Below are 15877 nucleotides of genomic sequence, written 5' to 3'. Positions count from 1 at the left end.
CGATTCCGACGTTCCTCTCCTAGGCCGGTATCAACGATGAGACGTTTCGATGGTACTGGAGGCGGGGGATACCGCTCAAATGTGAGGGCAACCGAGCAAAGAGGGTAATACGGCGGAGGCCAGGTAGGGTGCCTGGGGCCGCGACTAATGACGGGACCGCTGCCGGTGCATCCCAGAATCCGTATGTAGGCTCTGCATCATGGGTACCGCATACATGAGGGTGGGCGGCCACTTTACGAGGACGAAGTAGCACAAAACGCCAATCCAGCCGTATTTTATTGTGATGGGAGGTGCAATATGGTAGCACCGGCCTCTCACATGCTGCTGGGATCGCGGTGCTCCCAAGTGCGCGGCGACATATTGGCTCGACCAAGCACAACAGGCTATATAATGTCAAACACGTTGCTGATAGAGTTACACATAATATACCCATGTCTAGGGGGTGACCAAGGTGCCTAAGGTCATAAAACTACGGTATCTTTGACGGCAGTACCGGGTTTACAAGCCGGTTGTGAAAGCTGCGCTGCCGCACACAGTGGCGGGCGACGTCAAGCTCACCTGGTTGAGTCTGGGTAAGTCTCAGTCTGTGGAGGACAGAAGTAAAGCGACTTGTATTGCAACGCTCAGACAGTCCTGTATATATACTACAGAGAGTGGCTATGCGGTGCAATCACATGCTAAGCTATAGAACAATAAAGAAGGCTGTGGAACGTAGCAACGCACAGCCTATTGTGTCAGAAATAGATACAGCTGTGCCGAGGACGGCAGTCAAGGCGGGCTGTGCCAGCGCCTGTGAATCGGTGGCTGTAGAGCGCCAATTCAACACTCCCCCTCGCTAAGTGCAACGGTAGGCACGTAAGCGGATATGGCGCAAAAAATGCAGCCACAGGGAGGACAATAGTTTCAACCGAACACTAGGCCCAGTTGTGACCTGAACTTGAGGAACTTTTCATGCCCTAAGTTCTTGGTGAACATGTCTGCGGGGTTCTCAGAACCTTCAATGTAGAACAGCTCAAGCTCCTTATTGACGTGTTCTCGAATGAAGTGGTATAGCACATCAATATGTTTGGAGCGGCGCTCAGTAACCGCATTGGATGCGATGAATATCGATCCTTGGTTATCACCGCAGATGGGTAATCGGTTAAACCTATACCCGAGCTCCATGAACAAAGCTCGTATCCAGAGCATTTGGCAACTGCAATCAGAGAGTGCCATATACTCGGCTTCTGTAGACGACAGTGCAACAGTTTTCTGTGCTCGTGAAGTCCAGGAGACTATTCCATTAGCCAATTTTATGAAGTATCCTGTGATCGACCGTCTCGAATTAGGGTCTGAAGCCCAATCGGAGTCAGTACATGCCAAAAAGCCTAGTCCCGAGCCGCCATCATACTTCAAGGAATAATCCTTGGTGCCGACTAAGTAGCGGCAAATGTATAAGGCTTTGGCGAGATGATCCTCAGAGGGATTGGCCGAGTGTCGCGCAAGAGCGGTCACTGCAAAGGCGATGTCTGGTCGAGTGCCAATCATAAGATAAAGCAACGATCCGATGACGGTCTGGAAACGGTTCCTAAGAACCGGATCAACAGGTGCTTCATTGGTTTTAGGTAAATAGCCAGTTGGCAACGGCGTGGGTGCGATTCGCGCATTCTCCATACCAAAGCGCTGCAGTATTTTATCTAGGTAGGCTCGCTGGTCAAGATGGACACAGTTGCCTTTCCAAGTGATACGCATGCGCAAGAACTCTTTGCCGTCGAGTTCTCTACACTCCCACTTATCCATGAAGGCTCGTTTGAGCCTTAGGACGGTAGGAGAGTTCTTGGGCCCCATAAAGAAGGCATCGTCAACGTAGACTACGGCAATGCAGAAATTGCCATCTTTGTTGTAGACGAATATACCAGCATCTGACACCAGGCGTTTAAAGCCTAGGTCGGCCATGGACCGGTCAAGGGCTTTCCACCAAGCTAACCCTGCCTGTTTAAGTCCGTAGAGCGCGCGGCGAAGCTGGAAAACCATGTTTTCGCGCCCTGGCTCTTTAAAGCCTTCGGGTTGCTCCATATATATTTCTTCGTCGAGATTGCCATATAAATAGGCATTTCGCACATCAACGGCATGAATTTGCCAGTTTTCAAGTGCGCATAGTGCAAACATCATTCGCACTGTCTCAAAACGAACTACAGGCGAGAAGACTTCATTGAAGTCGATTCCTTCAACCTGGGAGAAACCTTTGGCTACAAGCCTGGCCTTTTTCCGACCATCAGATTTGATGTCAAAGACCCATCGGTTTTTAATGACCTTTCGGTCTCGCGGGCGATCAACCAGGTCATAGACCTTGCGCTTCCGGAGAGCTTCAAGCTCATCACGGCATGCAGCACGCCATTCCTTTTGTTCAGCAGGTTTAAGCCGCTGAATATCGCGATATGTCCATTCTTTTACATTGGACTGGTTGGGATTTCCGCCGAATAGTGGATATGCGTGCAAAAGCAACGCTTCGACGAACTGTACTCCCCCCTCCTGGCATAGTTTTGCTAACCGAGCATCTCCTTCAGAATCAGATTCCGAGGATGGGGCTTTACTGGCGCTTTCGCAATAGCCAGTAAACGGTGTTTCCGGTGCAGACGGGTCGTCGCTTTTTCTCGGGGTCTGAGGTGGCAAGCTAGGCACAGGAGCCGGTTTGTCCTCTGGTGGAGGCGATAATTCGCTCTCTATCATTTGCTTCCGAGAGACCTTGCGTGACGCTTTGCCTTTGCCTGGTGAGGATCCTCCCTCTACCAAGTCTTTCCAGGCACGTTCACGCTCAATCTGCTTATATTGGGAAACAGGATGTTTCCTTTCCCCGTATATATTGCCCTCTCGCTTCGGTACTTTCCTGAGACGACCGGATCTCCTTGGAGATTGCCATGGTTGTTCAGGCGGTACTGGGCTAGGAGTCCTCGACCGCTCTCTTTTGGGCGTCGAAGGAAGCTCAGGTGCCACGTCTGGCGCCTTGCCTTTCCCCTTTTCAGGAGTTATAGTGGGAACAGGAGCCGACGGAATTTCATCATCGTCGTCCCAAGGAACGGGTGGTTGACCCGATGGGTGGTTGGTGTCTTTGGATCGCGGACCTCCAATACGCGTGTTTTTCGTTTGCTTTTGCTTCGCACACTTAGGAAACAGTGTCTCATCAAACAACGCATGGGCAGATGTGAATATCACATTGTTGGGTAGGCGCATGAACTTGAAGTTCGTTTCCATACCATCCGCAACGCCGATGTATATCATAAGTTCAGACTTAGGCGACATTTTGTTCTTTCGAACATCGGCGGGGAGGTGAACATATGCACCACATCCAAACACTCGCAAGTGGTCAACTCGCGGTGGTCTACCATACAGAAACTCATACGGCGTCTTCCAGTTAAGGCGCACAACCGGAGTTCTGTTGTATACATGTGTTGCATGCTCGACAGCGAAATTCCACCAGGATTCAGGCAAGCAAGCGTCAAATCACATTGACTCGGCCTTATCCATGAAGGTGCGCATATACCTCTCAGCACGACCATTCTGCTGTGGCGTGTGAGGTGCGCTCTGAAGAACTTTAATGCCGTTACTTTTAAAGTAGTCGTCCAAGGCGTTGGACTTATACTCTCCCCCTGCATCCGACATCCACTTCTCAACGGTTGAACTGAACTGGTTCTTGACCATTGCCATGAAGTGTTTAATTGCTGGTAGTGCCGCATCTTTAGTGCGTAGGCAAACTATCCAAGCAAAAGAAGTGTAGTCATCCAAGAACGTTATCACATATTTATGCTTGTGATACGACTCGATTGGGAATGACTTGATGTCAGAGTGGATAAGTTCAAACACTTTTTCAGCGCGAACAGGGTGAGTAGGAAAGGGTCGCAAAGGCATCTTGCCTTGCGCGCAACCTCGGCATATATGTTCCTCGGTGGGTATCTCAACGGGTGTAAACCCGGAGACGTGTTTCCGAGCATGTCGAAGCACATCCTTTGAAGGATGAGCAAAACGACGGTGCCATGTCTGGTAATCCAGAGCATAGACCATGTCGACAACCTCCATTTCTTTGTCGGGGAGGGTCTGGACACCATAGATGGTATCACCCGATACACGAGGAGTAAACGTTAAAAACGGTTCTCCTTGTTCAGTTAACACTCTTACTGCCTCTGAGTCGCAGAGTGCAGTCATGTCGTTCTGCAGAAACTGGCCAAGAGAAAGCAGCCGCATATTAATGTCAGGCACAAGCTTTACTCCGGCAATCTGTACGGTATCCTTCTTGGTTTTCAGGATTACAGTCCCTTCGCCAATCATGTTGGTGTGGTTATTTGCCGTCGATAGCTTTACCGGCGCATCGAATGGCTTATACTCAATGAAGTCGTTGATATCATTTGTGAAATGATACGATGCTCCAGAGTCACACATCCAAAAGACTTGGCTTGGTGTTCCTTTTCCCTTACAATCGGCGCACGCAGAGTATGAGAGCGAATGCACACAATCGTTATTACTACATAATACATCATCGCAAAGTATATTACATGCGGCTATATTATCGCACGAGGACGCAGCAGATAAGTTAGCGATGTTTAGTGTAGAGGGATAGGAAGGGACGTACCCAACATCCTCATCGTCATCGACGATCATGCCTGACCATCTGGACGGTCCAGCATGTCCTGGATCATCTCCCAGAGGTGATTCACTCCGCGACCCAATGCTGACGAAGTCGTCGCACTCGTCATCGGAGGCGTCGGGAGGGACGTACTCGGGCGTCGGTGCTCGCGAGGAGATTCGCTCGGCGAGCGGTGTTGACGAGGTGCCGGTGGGGCGCGGCGAAATCCGGTCCATAAGGTTGGGCCGGCCGGACGTCCAAGAGGAGTTAGATGATCCTCCGTCAGAGGAGGGAGAGAGGCGGATGCGCTTGAAGGCGCGGAGGGCCTCCTCGTCGGAGTCGAGGGTCGGCGAGATGTTTGCCAGGCGGAAATCCGAGCTAATTGCTCCGCATTCCTCATCGCTCGAGTCGCTCGTTCCGCGGAATGGCGGAGTGGGGGGAACTCCTCGAAGCGAAGGATCCGAGCCGGTACCGGGTGAGGGGCTTCGGCTTGCTCCTGTCGCGCCTGCTGGTCTTGTTGTCGCTGGGACGGAAGAGAGACCGAGGGCCGGACACTTCTTGTGCTCGTCGAAGGTGCGGCAGGGCGTCTCCGCGGTGCAGAATGGTTCAATGGCAGGACAGAAATTGTGGTCTGCCTGCGTCCGGCATGGGGGTTCGGCTTCGCAGTAGGCGTAGTGCCACGTCCCTTTGAGGCGGTTGACGGCCTCGATCCGGCGCTTACGCTCGAGGTGGTTCTCGAAGGTGTCCTCTTCAGGTCACTTGAGTAAGTGGTTGAGCGTGGCGGCGCGGAGGGCGTCGCGCTCCTCGTTAAGGGTCTGGATCCGACGTTGCTCGACGGTGGCCTCGAGGACCCGTAGTTGTTCGGGCGTGGGCCTGATCCCTAAGTCGCGAGCAAGCTTCAGCGCGCCATTCACACTAGGGTAAATGGTGGAGGGTTCAGTCACCTTCACAACCGGTTTGAACATACGACGATCGGCGACGTACGGAGAGGGAGCACGGCGTGGAGCCGGCTTAGGTTCGTCAGCGGCGACTGCCACAGACGCCATAGTGACATCGTGGTCACAGTTGGCGACGTACGCCTTTCCCTTGCCTTTGTCCTTGCCCTTGCCACGGCCAGAGCGACCCCGACGGCGCTTGTCCAAGTGCTGCTGCTGCCCCTGAGGGCGCTGCTGCAACTGCGAGGACCGCTGCTGTTGCTGCTGCCCGTTAGGGCGCTGCTGCTGAGAGAAAGACTGGTTGCCTTGCTTGCGCTTGACAGCGCTGAGCTTGTTGGCGGTATCGTTTGGCTTCTTGCTCGACGAGGCGTGGAGCTGCCTCTGATCGTAGGCGAGGATGACTTGACGACGGATGTCGTCGACGTCGAGTTCGGTAGGCTGCTTCTGCTGCTGCAGATGGCTGATGAACGACATCTGCGGCGGGAGCTTGGCGATGATGAACATGGCGAGGAGCCACTCAGGGAGCGGCTCAGTGGCAGGGATCGCAGTAGAGCCCGCAGCAGAGATGCTGGCAGTAGCGGTATGGGAGCGTGCTGTAGCGAGTGCAGAGGTCGAGACAACCTTGACCTCCTTGAGGCGGTCCCAGTGCGCTTGCATCTTGTTGAGCGTGGGAGCAGGGTGCGAGTTGCCAGGGATGTTCGTTGCCAGTAGAGCAGAGAACTCGTGGTAGACGTTGCCTAGAGCGAGAGAACCGTAGTCCTTCTTCAGCCTCTGCCAGATGGCGGCGGCGGTCGTGAGGTCCGACGTGTTGGAGCGAATAGACATAGAGAGGCGCAAATTAATGCAGCCCATAGCCTGCATGTCGTGGTCGACCCAGGCCTTCTCGTCGTTGAGCTCCTGAGCGTTGGGGGTCGCAGAGAGAGCAGGACGAGGATTGACGATCGCAGTCCAGTGCGAGTGCGCCATGAGGTAGTTCTGCATGTCGGAGGCCCAGTGCTGGTAGTTAGCACCGGTGAGCTCAGCGATCTGGTACAGAGCAGACGACATAGTAGAGTAGAGTGTTTGATAGAGTTGGTAAGATCTGGTTGAAAGAAACAGTCGTCAGCGTAATGAATCAACTAAACGACCAGCGCATGACAGCGCTGCAGATCACCAGTGGAGCAACAGCCTTGGGCCGTGCTACGCGTCGCCGAGAGGCGTTACGCGCTGTCCACCACAGCGTCGAGCCATTAAAGGCAACGCTTCAGGCGAGCAGGGCGCCCAGGGTGCAGAGTCGGTGCAGAGTGCAACCGTCTCAATGCATTGCGGACGCGGTGCAGAATGCTACCGTCATCGACGCAGGCCCCAGCGAGCCCAGGGCTCATAACCTGTGAAAGCTGCCCCTCCAGCGCCTGTGAATCGGTGGCTGTAGAGCGCCAATTCAACACCGGTAGATCCCTGTCAAGAACAGTCAGTAAAGTTTTCCAGAATGGAGAACTTACAATACTTCGTTGGTTCAAAATATTGTAGGACCCTTGCTACACCAATCTAGGGCCGGCCGTCACGTGATGTACTACCGCGCCTTCGTTGCTGTCAGTGTTAGTGTCTACTGGTATCTTCTTGCCGACTGCTCGTGTTTGTCCTGTGGTGCCTCGGAATTGGTTCCTGGTTTGAACGCTAGAGGGCCGAAACTCAACGGACACAGGCCCGCCATGGCAGAAAACGTGTACTCGAAAGGGACACGTGTCTGGTTTGTGGACAAGGAACAAGCCTGGATTTCCGCGGAGGTTACGTCGGTTAGCCGTGCTGCAGACGATACTGTCAAGCTTGTATTCGTTGATGAACGAGGCAAGGTGAGCTTGATGCTATACAGGCTTAGTTGCCATTCTGAATAAGTCTGCTTGACAGGAGACCGTGGTTGATACGACTGTGAAGGATATCAAGGCCAACAAAGAAGGACTCCCTCCATTACGCAACCCTCCTCTCCTCGAGACCGCCGACGACCTTGCCACACTCTCTCATCTCAATGAGCCGTCAGGTGGGTCTTGTTTAACAACACACGAAAAGTGCCTGATCGGTATGGCAGTTCTACATACCATACGGAACCGCTATGCGCAACATAGCATATACACTTACTCGGGAATAGTTCTTATCGCTATGAACCCATTCCAGCGGGTAACCATGTATGGACCAGAAATCATACAGGCCTATAGCGGACGACGTCGTGGTGAATTAGAGCCTCACCTGTTCGCCATAGCCGAGGACGCCTATACAGCAATGAGGAAAGATGGAACCGGACAGACCATCATCGTCTCTGGTGAAAGGTGTGTTTACCTTGTTACTCCGACTTCGAGTATTGAACCTGTTGCAGTGGTGCTGGGAAGACGGAATCAGTACGTGACCTCACCGAAAGGATCAATGAAAGCCATTCATCATCAGGTTGCAGGCCAAGCTCATCATGCGATATCTCGCATCCGTCAATCCACCTGATTCGGGAGCGAAGGGCAGAACAAAACTGTCCTTGGACGAGGCCAGCGAAGTGGAACGCCAAATTCTTGCTACCAATCCGATTCTCGAGGCGTTCGGTAACGCCAAGACGACGCGGAATGACAACTCTTCCCGTTTTGGTAAATACATCCAGGTCAGAGCAGCTGCCGCTCCAGTCACGGAGAACGTCTGTCTCATCAGTAGTCCATATACAGATCCTTTTCGACGGCAGACAAGAAATTGTAGGAGCCAGAATACGGACGTACCTTCTGGAGCGATCGAGGCTGGTTTATCAACCCCTCACAGAGCGCAATTACCACATCTTCTATCAGCTCTGCGCTGGTGCGCCGATCAAGGAGCGCAAGGACCTTGGTCTGGATACCGATATTACCAAGTTCCACTACTTGAAGCAGGGAGGGCCAATGTCGACGCCTATCGTTGGCGTTGATGATGCAGAGGAATTCCGTGCTACGCAACAAGCGCTCTCCACCGTTGGGATCAGTGTGGAGAAACAATGGGCAGTCTTTAAGCTACTGGCTGCGTTACTCCATCTGGGAAACGTGGCCATTACACAGATGCGGAACGACGCGATAGTCGAGGATACGGATCCGGCTCTTCAGCTCTCGACTCGATTCCTCGGTATCACACTAGCCGAGTTCAAAAAGTGGACCATCAAGAAGCAGATTACCACTCGTTCGGAGAAAATCGTCACATCATTGAATGCAGCCCAGGCTACCGTCGTACGCGATTCCGTGGCGAAGTTCGTATATGCATGCTTGTTTGAATGGCTGGTTGCCATTGTCAACGAGAGCTTAGCTGGCGAAGGTGGAGAAGCAACTCAGCGAGCGGAGATGTTCATTGGCGTCCTCGATATCTACGGGTTCGAGCACTTCCAAAAGGTGAGGATTCAATGAGCTTGGCGGATCCTGTTTTCATCCCTTCGCAGAATTCGTTCGAGCAGTTCAGCATTAACTACGCCAACGAGAAGCTGCAACAAGAGGTTCGTTATTCCGTGCTCCGAGCGTTCCGAAATTCATCTGTTTCGCTATAGTTTTATGCGCATGTATTCAAACTGGAACAAGACGAATACGTGCGCGAACAGATAAACTGGACCTTCATTGATTTCTCGGACAATCAGCCTTGCATCGATGTCATAGAAGGGAAACTGGGAGTACTGGCTCTTCTGGACGAGGAGTCTCGGCTACCATCGGGCAGCGATTCCTCGTTCTTACAAAAGCTTAATACGCAGCTGAACAAACCCGAATACAAGAATGTCTTCAAGAAACCGCGGTTCGGAAACTCGGCCTTTACTATAGCACATTATGCGCTTGACGTCACGTATGAAGTAGAAGGTTTCCTCGAGAAGAATCGCGACACCGTTCCGGACGAACATATGACGCTGCTTGCCTCTACCAAGAACTCGTTCCTCAAGGAAGTACTGGATGCTGCTCTTGATCAGTCTAAGCCACTTGATAGCCCTCGGACTCCTGGATCTCCAGCCCCTTCCGATTCGGGAAGTGGGGGTTCTCGACGAGCATCCGTAATTCCAGATCCTGGTCGTCCATCTCTGGTCTCGTCTGGTCCCACATCCGGCCCCAAACGCCCCGGTGCTGTTTCCAGGAAGCCAACACTGGGATCGATATTCAAGGCGTCTTTGAACAACCTCATGGAGACGCTTCACGTTACCAACGTCCATTACATCCGGTGCATAAAACCAAATGAGGCGAAAAAGGCATGGGAATTCCAACCTCAGCAAGTGCTCGGTCAACTGCGAGCCTGCGGCGTCCTGGAAACCATCCGGATTAGTTGTGCTGGTTACCCGACTCGCTGGACGTACGAGGAATTCGTTGAGCGGTAAGTTTCTCGATTTCTTTCGTCGGAAGAAAATCTTGACAAGAACCATAGGTACTACATGCTTGTACCCTCTTCAGAATGGGCCCCGAAAATCCAGAATCTCGAGTTGAAGAGCCTGTGCTCTACGATTCTAGAGAAAACCATCGCCGATCCGGACAAGTATCAGAGCGGGTTGACAAAAATATTCTTCCGGGCGGGCATGCTCGCTGCGCTCGAATCACTACGAGCTGATCGCCTCAATGCATTGGTCACAGTGGTGCAGAAGAACGTGCGCAGGAAGCTAGCGATGACCAGCTATCAGCGGATGCGCCGAGCCGCTATCAGGATACAGACTTGGTGGCGCATGAATATGGCCAAGCGATTTGTTCACCGCGTCAGGCAACAAACGGCTGCTATCCGTTTACAAACTGCAATTCGCCGGTTTGTTCAGATGAAGGTATTTGCGGATATCAGGAATTCGGTGGTCATGTTCCAGAGCCGTGAGTCCTTCTATGCGCTTAGCACCAACGTTCCATTAATCTGGTCCTCCAGTTGCACGCGGAAGGCAGACTCGACGGCGGCTGATGCATACTAGACGCTCGAATGCAGCAACGCTTCTCCAAAGCTTGCTTCGTGGGATGTAAGTAGCCCTCCGCTTCAATATGGAATGATGTTGAAGGTTCTCCGCTGTGCAGGCGCTCACGCAAATGTTATCGTGCCGATGTTCGCCATGTTGTGTGGATGCAATCTTGCATTCGTCGCCGCTTGGCTCGAAAAGAGTTGAAAGCGCTCAAGGCAGAAGCTCGTTCTGTTTCCAAGTTCAAGGAGATATCCTACCGACTCGAGAACAAGGTGGTCGAACTCACACAAACGCTGCAATCTCGGACTCAGGAGAAAAAGGAGCTACAGTTGCGCTTGGCGGAGCTGGAACAGCAATTGCAACAATGGACTGCCAAATTCGAGGAGGCTGATGCACGAAACAAGCAGCTTCAGTCCGACCTGGTGTCTGCTCATGCGGAGGTATCGCGTGGTCAGGAGCTCATTAAGGTCAAGGCGGACTTGGAGAAACGCCTGGAAGACGCCCTCAACAAGGCGACACAACGGGAGGCCGCTTTCCAACAGATGTCCGACACCCTTGCCCGCCAGTCCGCGCAGCTGGAGGAGCAGCAAAAAGCCATCGATGCCAAACCGATCCGAAATACTGAAGATGGCTCTATCATCATGACCTTGAAAAACGAAGTCAGTAGCCTACGCGAACAACTGAATCGCGCCAACGCTCTCAACGTTCTTACGAGAGGCAGCCGGCCAGAGCCTACTTCCCCAACCTTTGCCCCCGTCCTCCGGCTCGGGGAACTCCCTGCCGCCGCTGGTGCCACAAATGGCGACAACACCGTTAATGAACTGAAGGGCCATCAGCGCAGGCACAGTTCCGCAGGCGTATTCTCCATGGCGTCTAGTGATCATCGCGCTTCTGTCGACGAACTCATGATATCCGTCAAACGGAATCAAAGCATGAATCCTCGCGCCGTCTCCGTCGCATACAACGGCGCCGAGAATGGTCTGGCTCGATTCCGAGCTCCAAGCGGCCTCTCGGATATATCGGACGATCCTGCGGAGGAGAAGATTCGCCTCCTGACGGACGCGGTGCGATTAGACGCGGACGTCCTTGATGGTCTCATTCGCGGCCTCAAAATTCCAGCTCCGAGTCTCACCACCGCCACTCCGATCAAGGAGATACTGTTCCCCGCGAATCTCATCAGCTTGGTCACCAATGAGATGTGGAAATACGGGCTCATACCCGAGAGCGAACGGTTCTTGGCTAGCGTCATGCAGACTATCCAGTCTCATGTCATGGTAAGCCCTTTCTTCACCCGCATGCACGCTACCCACGCAATGCCCAGTCTTTTACCGGCGAAGATGCGATCATTCCTGGGATTTTTTGGCTGTCCAACGTTCACGAAATGCTATCTTTCATCTGCGTTGCCGAGAGCGACATGTTACAGGGCATAGGTCCGGGCGAGGAGACTGCTGGGCGTCCATTTGATTGGAGTGACTACGAACGTCTCGTCACTGTGGTGAAGCATGATCTCGACAGCCTCGAGTACAACATCTACCACACGTGGATGATGGAGACAAAGAAGCGACTAAACAAGATGGTAATCCCGGCCCTCATCGAAAGCCAGTCACTACCCGGCTTCACAACTTCTGACGGCGGAGGACGGCTACTGAATCGGCTCCTGAATACGAACTCGCAGCCAGCGTTTAGTATGGATGATATACTCAACCTTCTGAACAAGGTTTGGAAGAGTTTGAAGAGTTACTGCATGGAAGAATCCGTCGTACAACAGGTTATCACCGAATTGCTGAAGTTGATTGGCGTCACGAGCTTTAATGACTTGCTGATGAGGCGCAATTTCTCGTCGTGGAAGCGAGGTGGGTCGGAACTGCTACAAGCGCAAATTGACGACCTGAAGACTAATACTGTTCCACAGCTATGCAAATACAGTACAACATCACCCGTATCGAAGAATGGTGCAAATCACATGATATGCCCGAGGGTACACTGCAATTGGAGCATTTGATGCAGGCCACTAAGCTGCTTCAATTGAAGAAGGTGCGTTTTAATACTGTATACGTACGAACGTGAAGCTAACACCAGGCAGGCCACAACGGCGGATATCGAGATCATATATGACGTATGCTGGATGCTCAGTCCCATGCAGATACAGCGCATGTGCACAAACTACTACGTTGCTGATTACGAGGTGAGATTCCCGCACGTAGCCATCTGCCAGGCTGACGTTCTCGCAGACCCCCATCTCGCCCGAGATCCTTCGAGTCGTTGCTTCAAGAGTGAATACTAATGATCGCAACGACCATTTACTGCTGGCTCCCGAATCGGAGGAAGTTGGGCCATACGAACTTCCTCTACCCCGAGAAGTTTCAGGCTTAGAGACATACGTTCCAGCCTACCTGAACGTATCTCACCTTCGAAGATTAGCCGCTCTCGTGGCATAGCCGGCTATTATATCTGCATTTACGTATCGCACGGTTTTTATGTATACCTGGACCGCATTCGGAATAGTTCTTTCTCATGACCATGTGCTATCTCAACGGCTTTTCACGCCACTGTATAATGCATCCACCATTGACGCGGATTCGGAATGTACAGCCGTTTTCAAAAATCATGAGCGCGGCACCAGAAACGAGATGCGCGTCGTGAATGACCCCAAAGCTGGGTTTGCCGCCAGTTCGACGACGAACTCTACGATGATGCGCCCTAGGATAGCATGGAAATGATCAAAATACGCGTGAGGAGCTCAGAGGATGATTCTGAGGAGTGGTAAACATGATATTCAAAGGAAATAACGAGCAATTTCCCAGTAGCAGGCAAGGATAGCGTCAGCGAATGTAAACCATGATTATGGATGCTACGTCCAGCAAATCTGGACACAGTCCTGCCTCTGTATGATCAAATATGTGTCCCAGGAGTCTACCGATGTTTTCGACAACGATATGTTTGGGAACTCATCGTCAACTCGTCATTGGGGAGCATTGGGTAAGACCCTTATATTAGGGTTACTGCCAGGGGGCAACCATTGTACAAGTGTACTGCTCCAAATCAAGGTGTAGCCCGCTATCGAGAAGATCCCATAGGCGAGTGGAAGTTGACAGAATGGGTGAAAGACAATCCACCGGGAGCATCAAGTTGAGGGAACCAGAAACCCCCAGAAACATTGCACATCGTATCTCGAGCTCAAAATCGGGCTAACCTTTGGCTCTTATGCTCGGGCACTCCTCAGACAACAACAGCGATACGATCCCGTCGAGATGCCTGATCTGGCGGTGACCCCACTTTAGGGTCGTTCACGACGCGCGTCTCGTTTCTGGTGCCGCGCTCATGATTTTTGAAAACGGCTGTAACGGAAGGCTCCGAACCTTGTGGAATCCCATATATGTATATGCACAATGCGGTAGTGTGTCAACGTGTCTGCAGAGGTAGAGATTGAGATCTACGGTTCACGGGACTTGAGGACGACTTCATCCCCGTCATCCAAATACGCAGCGATGGTTTCGTCGGTGGGCAAGGCTGATGACAACGTTTCATCTGTACATGTGGTATACCTAACGAGCCGAAAGGACTGCAATAATATAATGAGAATGAAACATCTTCATAGGATGGCCCTCTGACCTCATATCTTGCACTACTTGTCGGATGATGTGCCGCGAACAAATCGGTCGCCCTTCCGATACTCACAGACTGCGTAGGGATCAGTAAGGTGGTCTCTGATGTCGGTCCGTGCGTACCCCTCGTATCCATAGATATTTGTGAATATCAACACCCTCGAACCGAACCGTCAGGTGCAGTCGGGATTCTACAGGACAGGAGACATCTTCAGCGTTGGCCGGAACCGCAGCATGGCGCTTCTTCATTCGCCCTATATTGCGAGTCGACTGTGCAGATGCCCTTGCACCACAAGGTTGGAGTGGCCGGTTTCGGCCTGAAGGAGTCATGTTCGATCCCGCTCCAGGAAAGTGTTTCGCAAGCAGGGCCCGGGCTGCCGCGTTCTTGGGGTTATGGACAGGCTGGATCGATTGGCAGCCATGATCAGCAGCATGTCGGTGACTGGCAAATAATATGAGCCACTTAAATTGGGGCACAGAAAAGACGAGTGCGTACGCGAGACAGAACGACCTCCTACAAGAGCTACAGACGCCAGCATTCACGATGGTCTGCGTGTTGTTGGAAGACATGGCAGTCCGGGTGCATTGCGAAACAGCACATCGCGGAGTAGTAGATCGTGGATGAGCATTACCCGAGGCACCGGTTTGGTCTCGGACAACGGTCACAGAGCATTCGTGGGCATCCCGAGGATAGTGCTGCTTGCAGAACTGGAGGAGAGTGGTCACACCAATCATCGATCATCAAAGAAGACTCACCTTCAAGTGACAATGTGGGCATTCTACTGGCAGGAAATCGAGGTGATTGCAACTGAACAGGGCGCAGTGTACTCCAATCTCGGGCAAGTCCATCGCGGATTCGCGGTAACGGCGTGAACGAGAAGCTGTGCTCCAAGAGCCGCGACTTCGCCATGAACATCATCGTGAGTTGCTTCGCCGTCGCTCCATATACATTCGTATACAAGCTGCATGTCTAGGAAACTCTTTTCGGAAGGACCGTAACGCCGGCTGAACGCCTGCGGCAACATCAGCGGGCATTGGCCAAGGCGCAGCGGGAACTCGATCGAGAACGCATGAAGCTAGAGCAGCAGGAGAAGAAGCTGGTTGCGGATATCAAAAAGAGCGCAAAGTCCGGACAGTTGGTGCGTCCCCCCTGGGGAATTGAGGATCAGCAATTCATCCTCGTATAGAATGCTTGCAAGATCATGGCCAAGGATCTTGTCCGCACCAGGCGTTATGTGCAGAAGTTCTATCAGATGCGCACTCAGCTACAAGCAGTCGGCCTTCGTATCCAAACCTTGCGAAGCAACCAGCAGATGGCTGAAGCAATGCGAGGTGCCACCAGGGCATGTATATAGCTCATGTCATACGATACGCTCTGCTCACATCAAACTTAGGCAATGGCATCCATGAATCGCGGATTGAATCTACCGCAAATTCAGAAGATCATGAACGAATTTGAGAAGGAAAGTTCAATGATGGATATGAAGGAAGAGATGATGTCGGACGCCGTGGACGATGTTATGGAAGACGATCTGGAGGATGAAGAAGAAGAAGGCGATAAGATCCTCAAGGAGGTGTTGGATGAGATCGGTGTTGATTTGTCTCAGCAGGTGGGTTGTCCATCACAGACTTTCGCGATACGTCGCCTCTCACGCGCACTCAGCTCACGGATGCGCCTACCGGGGTCGGCGCCGTAGCATCGCCTCTCACCGAGCGGAGACAAGCAGTCGCGATGGGTGAGTCTGCGGTACCACCTGCCAGTCAACGCAACGATGTACCAGGAGGCGGCCTGTCCGACGAGGACGCGCTCCAAGCGCGCTTGGACGCACTGCGAAGGTGAGAGATGGATGCACGCACGTAT

The 15877-nt window shown here is 52.5% G+C and overlaps 3 protein-coding genes across 3 annotated transcripts; 2 read left to right on the top strand and 1 right to left on the bottom strand.

The window, feature by feature from the left end:
* Positions 1–4522: 4522 nt before the first annotated feature.
* On the bottom strand, positions 4523–6579 carry PUNSTDRAFT_135124 (uncharacterized protein; the record flags this gene model as incomplete). Its single annotated transcript, XM_007384642.1, has 4 exons — positions 4523–4532; positions 4604–5345; positions 5424–5512; positions 5582–6579. 4 exons carry the CDS (start codon positions 6577–6579, stop codon positions 4523–4525), a joined length of 1839 nt encoding a protein of 612 aa, XP_007384704.1.
* Positions 6580–7164: 585 nt separating this feature from the next.
* Positions 7165–12975, top strand: PUNSTDRAFT_126618 (uncharacterized protein). The gene is made up of 15 exons (XM_007384641.1): positions 7165–7364; positions 7420–7549; positions 7598–7835; positions 7883–7904; positions 7958–8152; positions 8214–8897; positions 8945–8998; positions 9050–9852; positions 9904–10331; positions 10384–10471; positions 10527–11685; positions 11733–12264; positions 12324–12445; positions 12495–12596; positions 12643–12975. Exons 1-15 carry the CDS (start codon positions 7224–7226, stop codon positions 12847–12849), a joined length of 4905 nt encoding a protein of 1634 aa, XP_007384703.1. The 5' UTR covers positions 7165–7223; the 3' UTR covers positions 12850–12975.
* Positions 12976–14294: 1319 nt separating this feature from the next.
* Positions 14295–15856, top strand: PUNSTDRAFT_114126 (Snf7-domain-containing protein; the record flags this gene model as incomplete). The annotated part of the gene is made up of 7 exons (XM_007384640.1): positions 14295–14450; positions 14518–14786; positions 14840–14936; positions 14991–15155; positions 15204–15359; positions 15411–15626; positions 15680–15856. The coding sequence occupies 7 exons, from the start codon at positions 14295–14297 to the stop codon at positions 15854–15856; spliced, it is 1236 nt and encodes a 411-aa protein (XP_007384702.1).
* Between the last annotated feature and the right edge of the window lie 21 nt (positions 15857–15877).

Source organism: Punctularia strigosozonata, assembly GCF_000264995.1.
Source record: "Punctularia strigosozonata HHB-11173 SS5 unplaced genomic scaffold PUNSTscaffold_8, whole genome shotgun sequence".
Taxonomy (NCBI): domain Eukaryota; kingdom Fungi; phylum Basidiomycota; class Agaricomycetes; order Corticiales; family Punctulariaceae; genus Punctularia; species Punctularia strigosozonata.
Note: the sequence above shows the minus strand (reverse complement) of the source record. Positions and strands in the feature narration are given on the sequence as shown.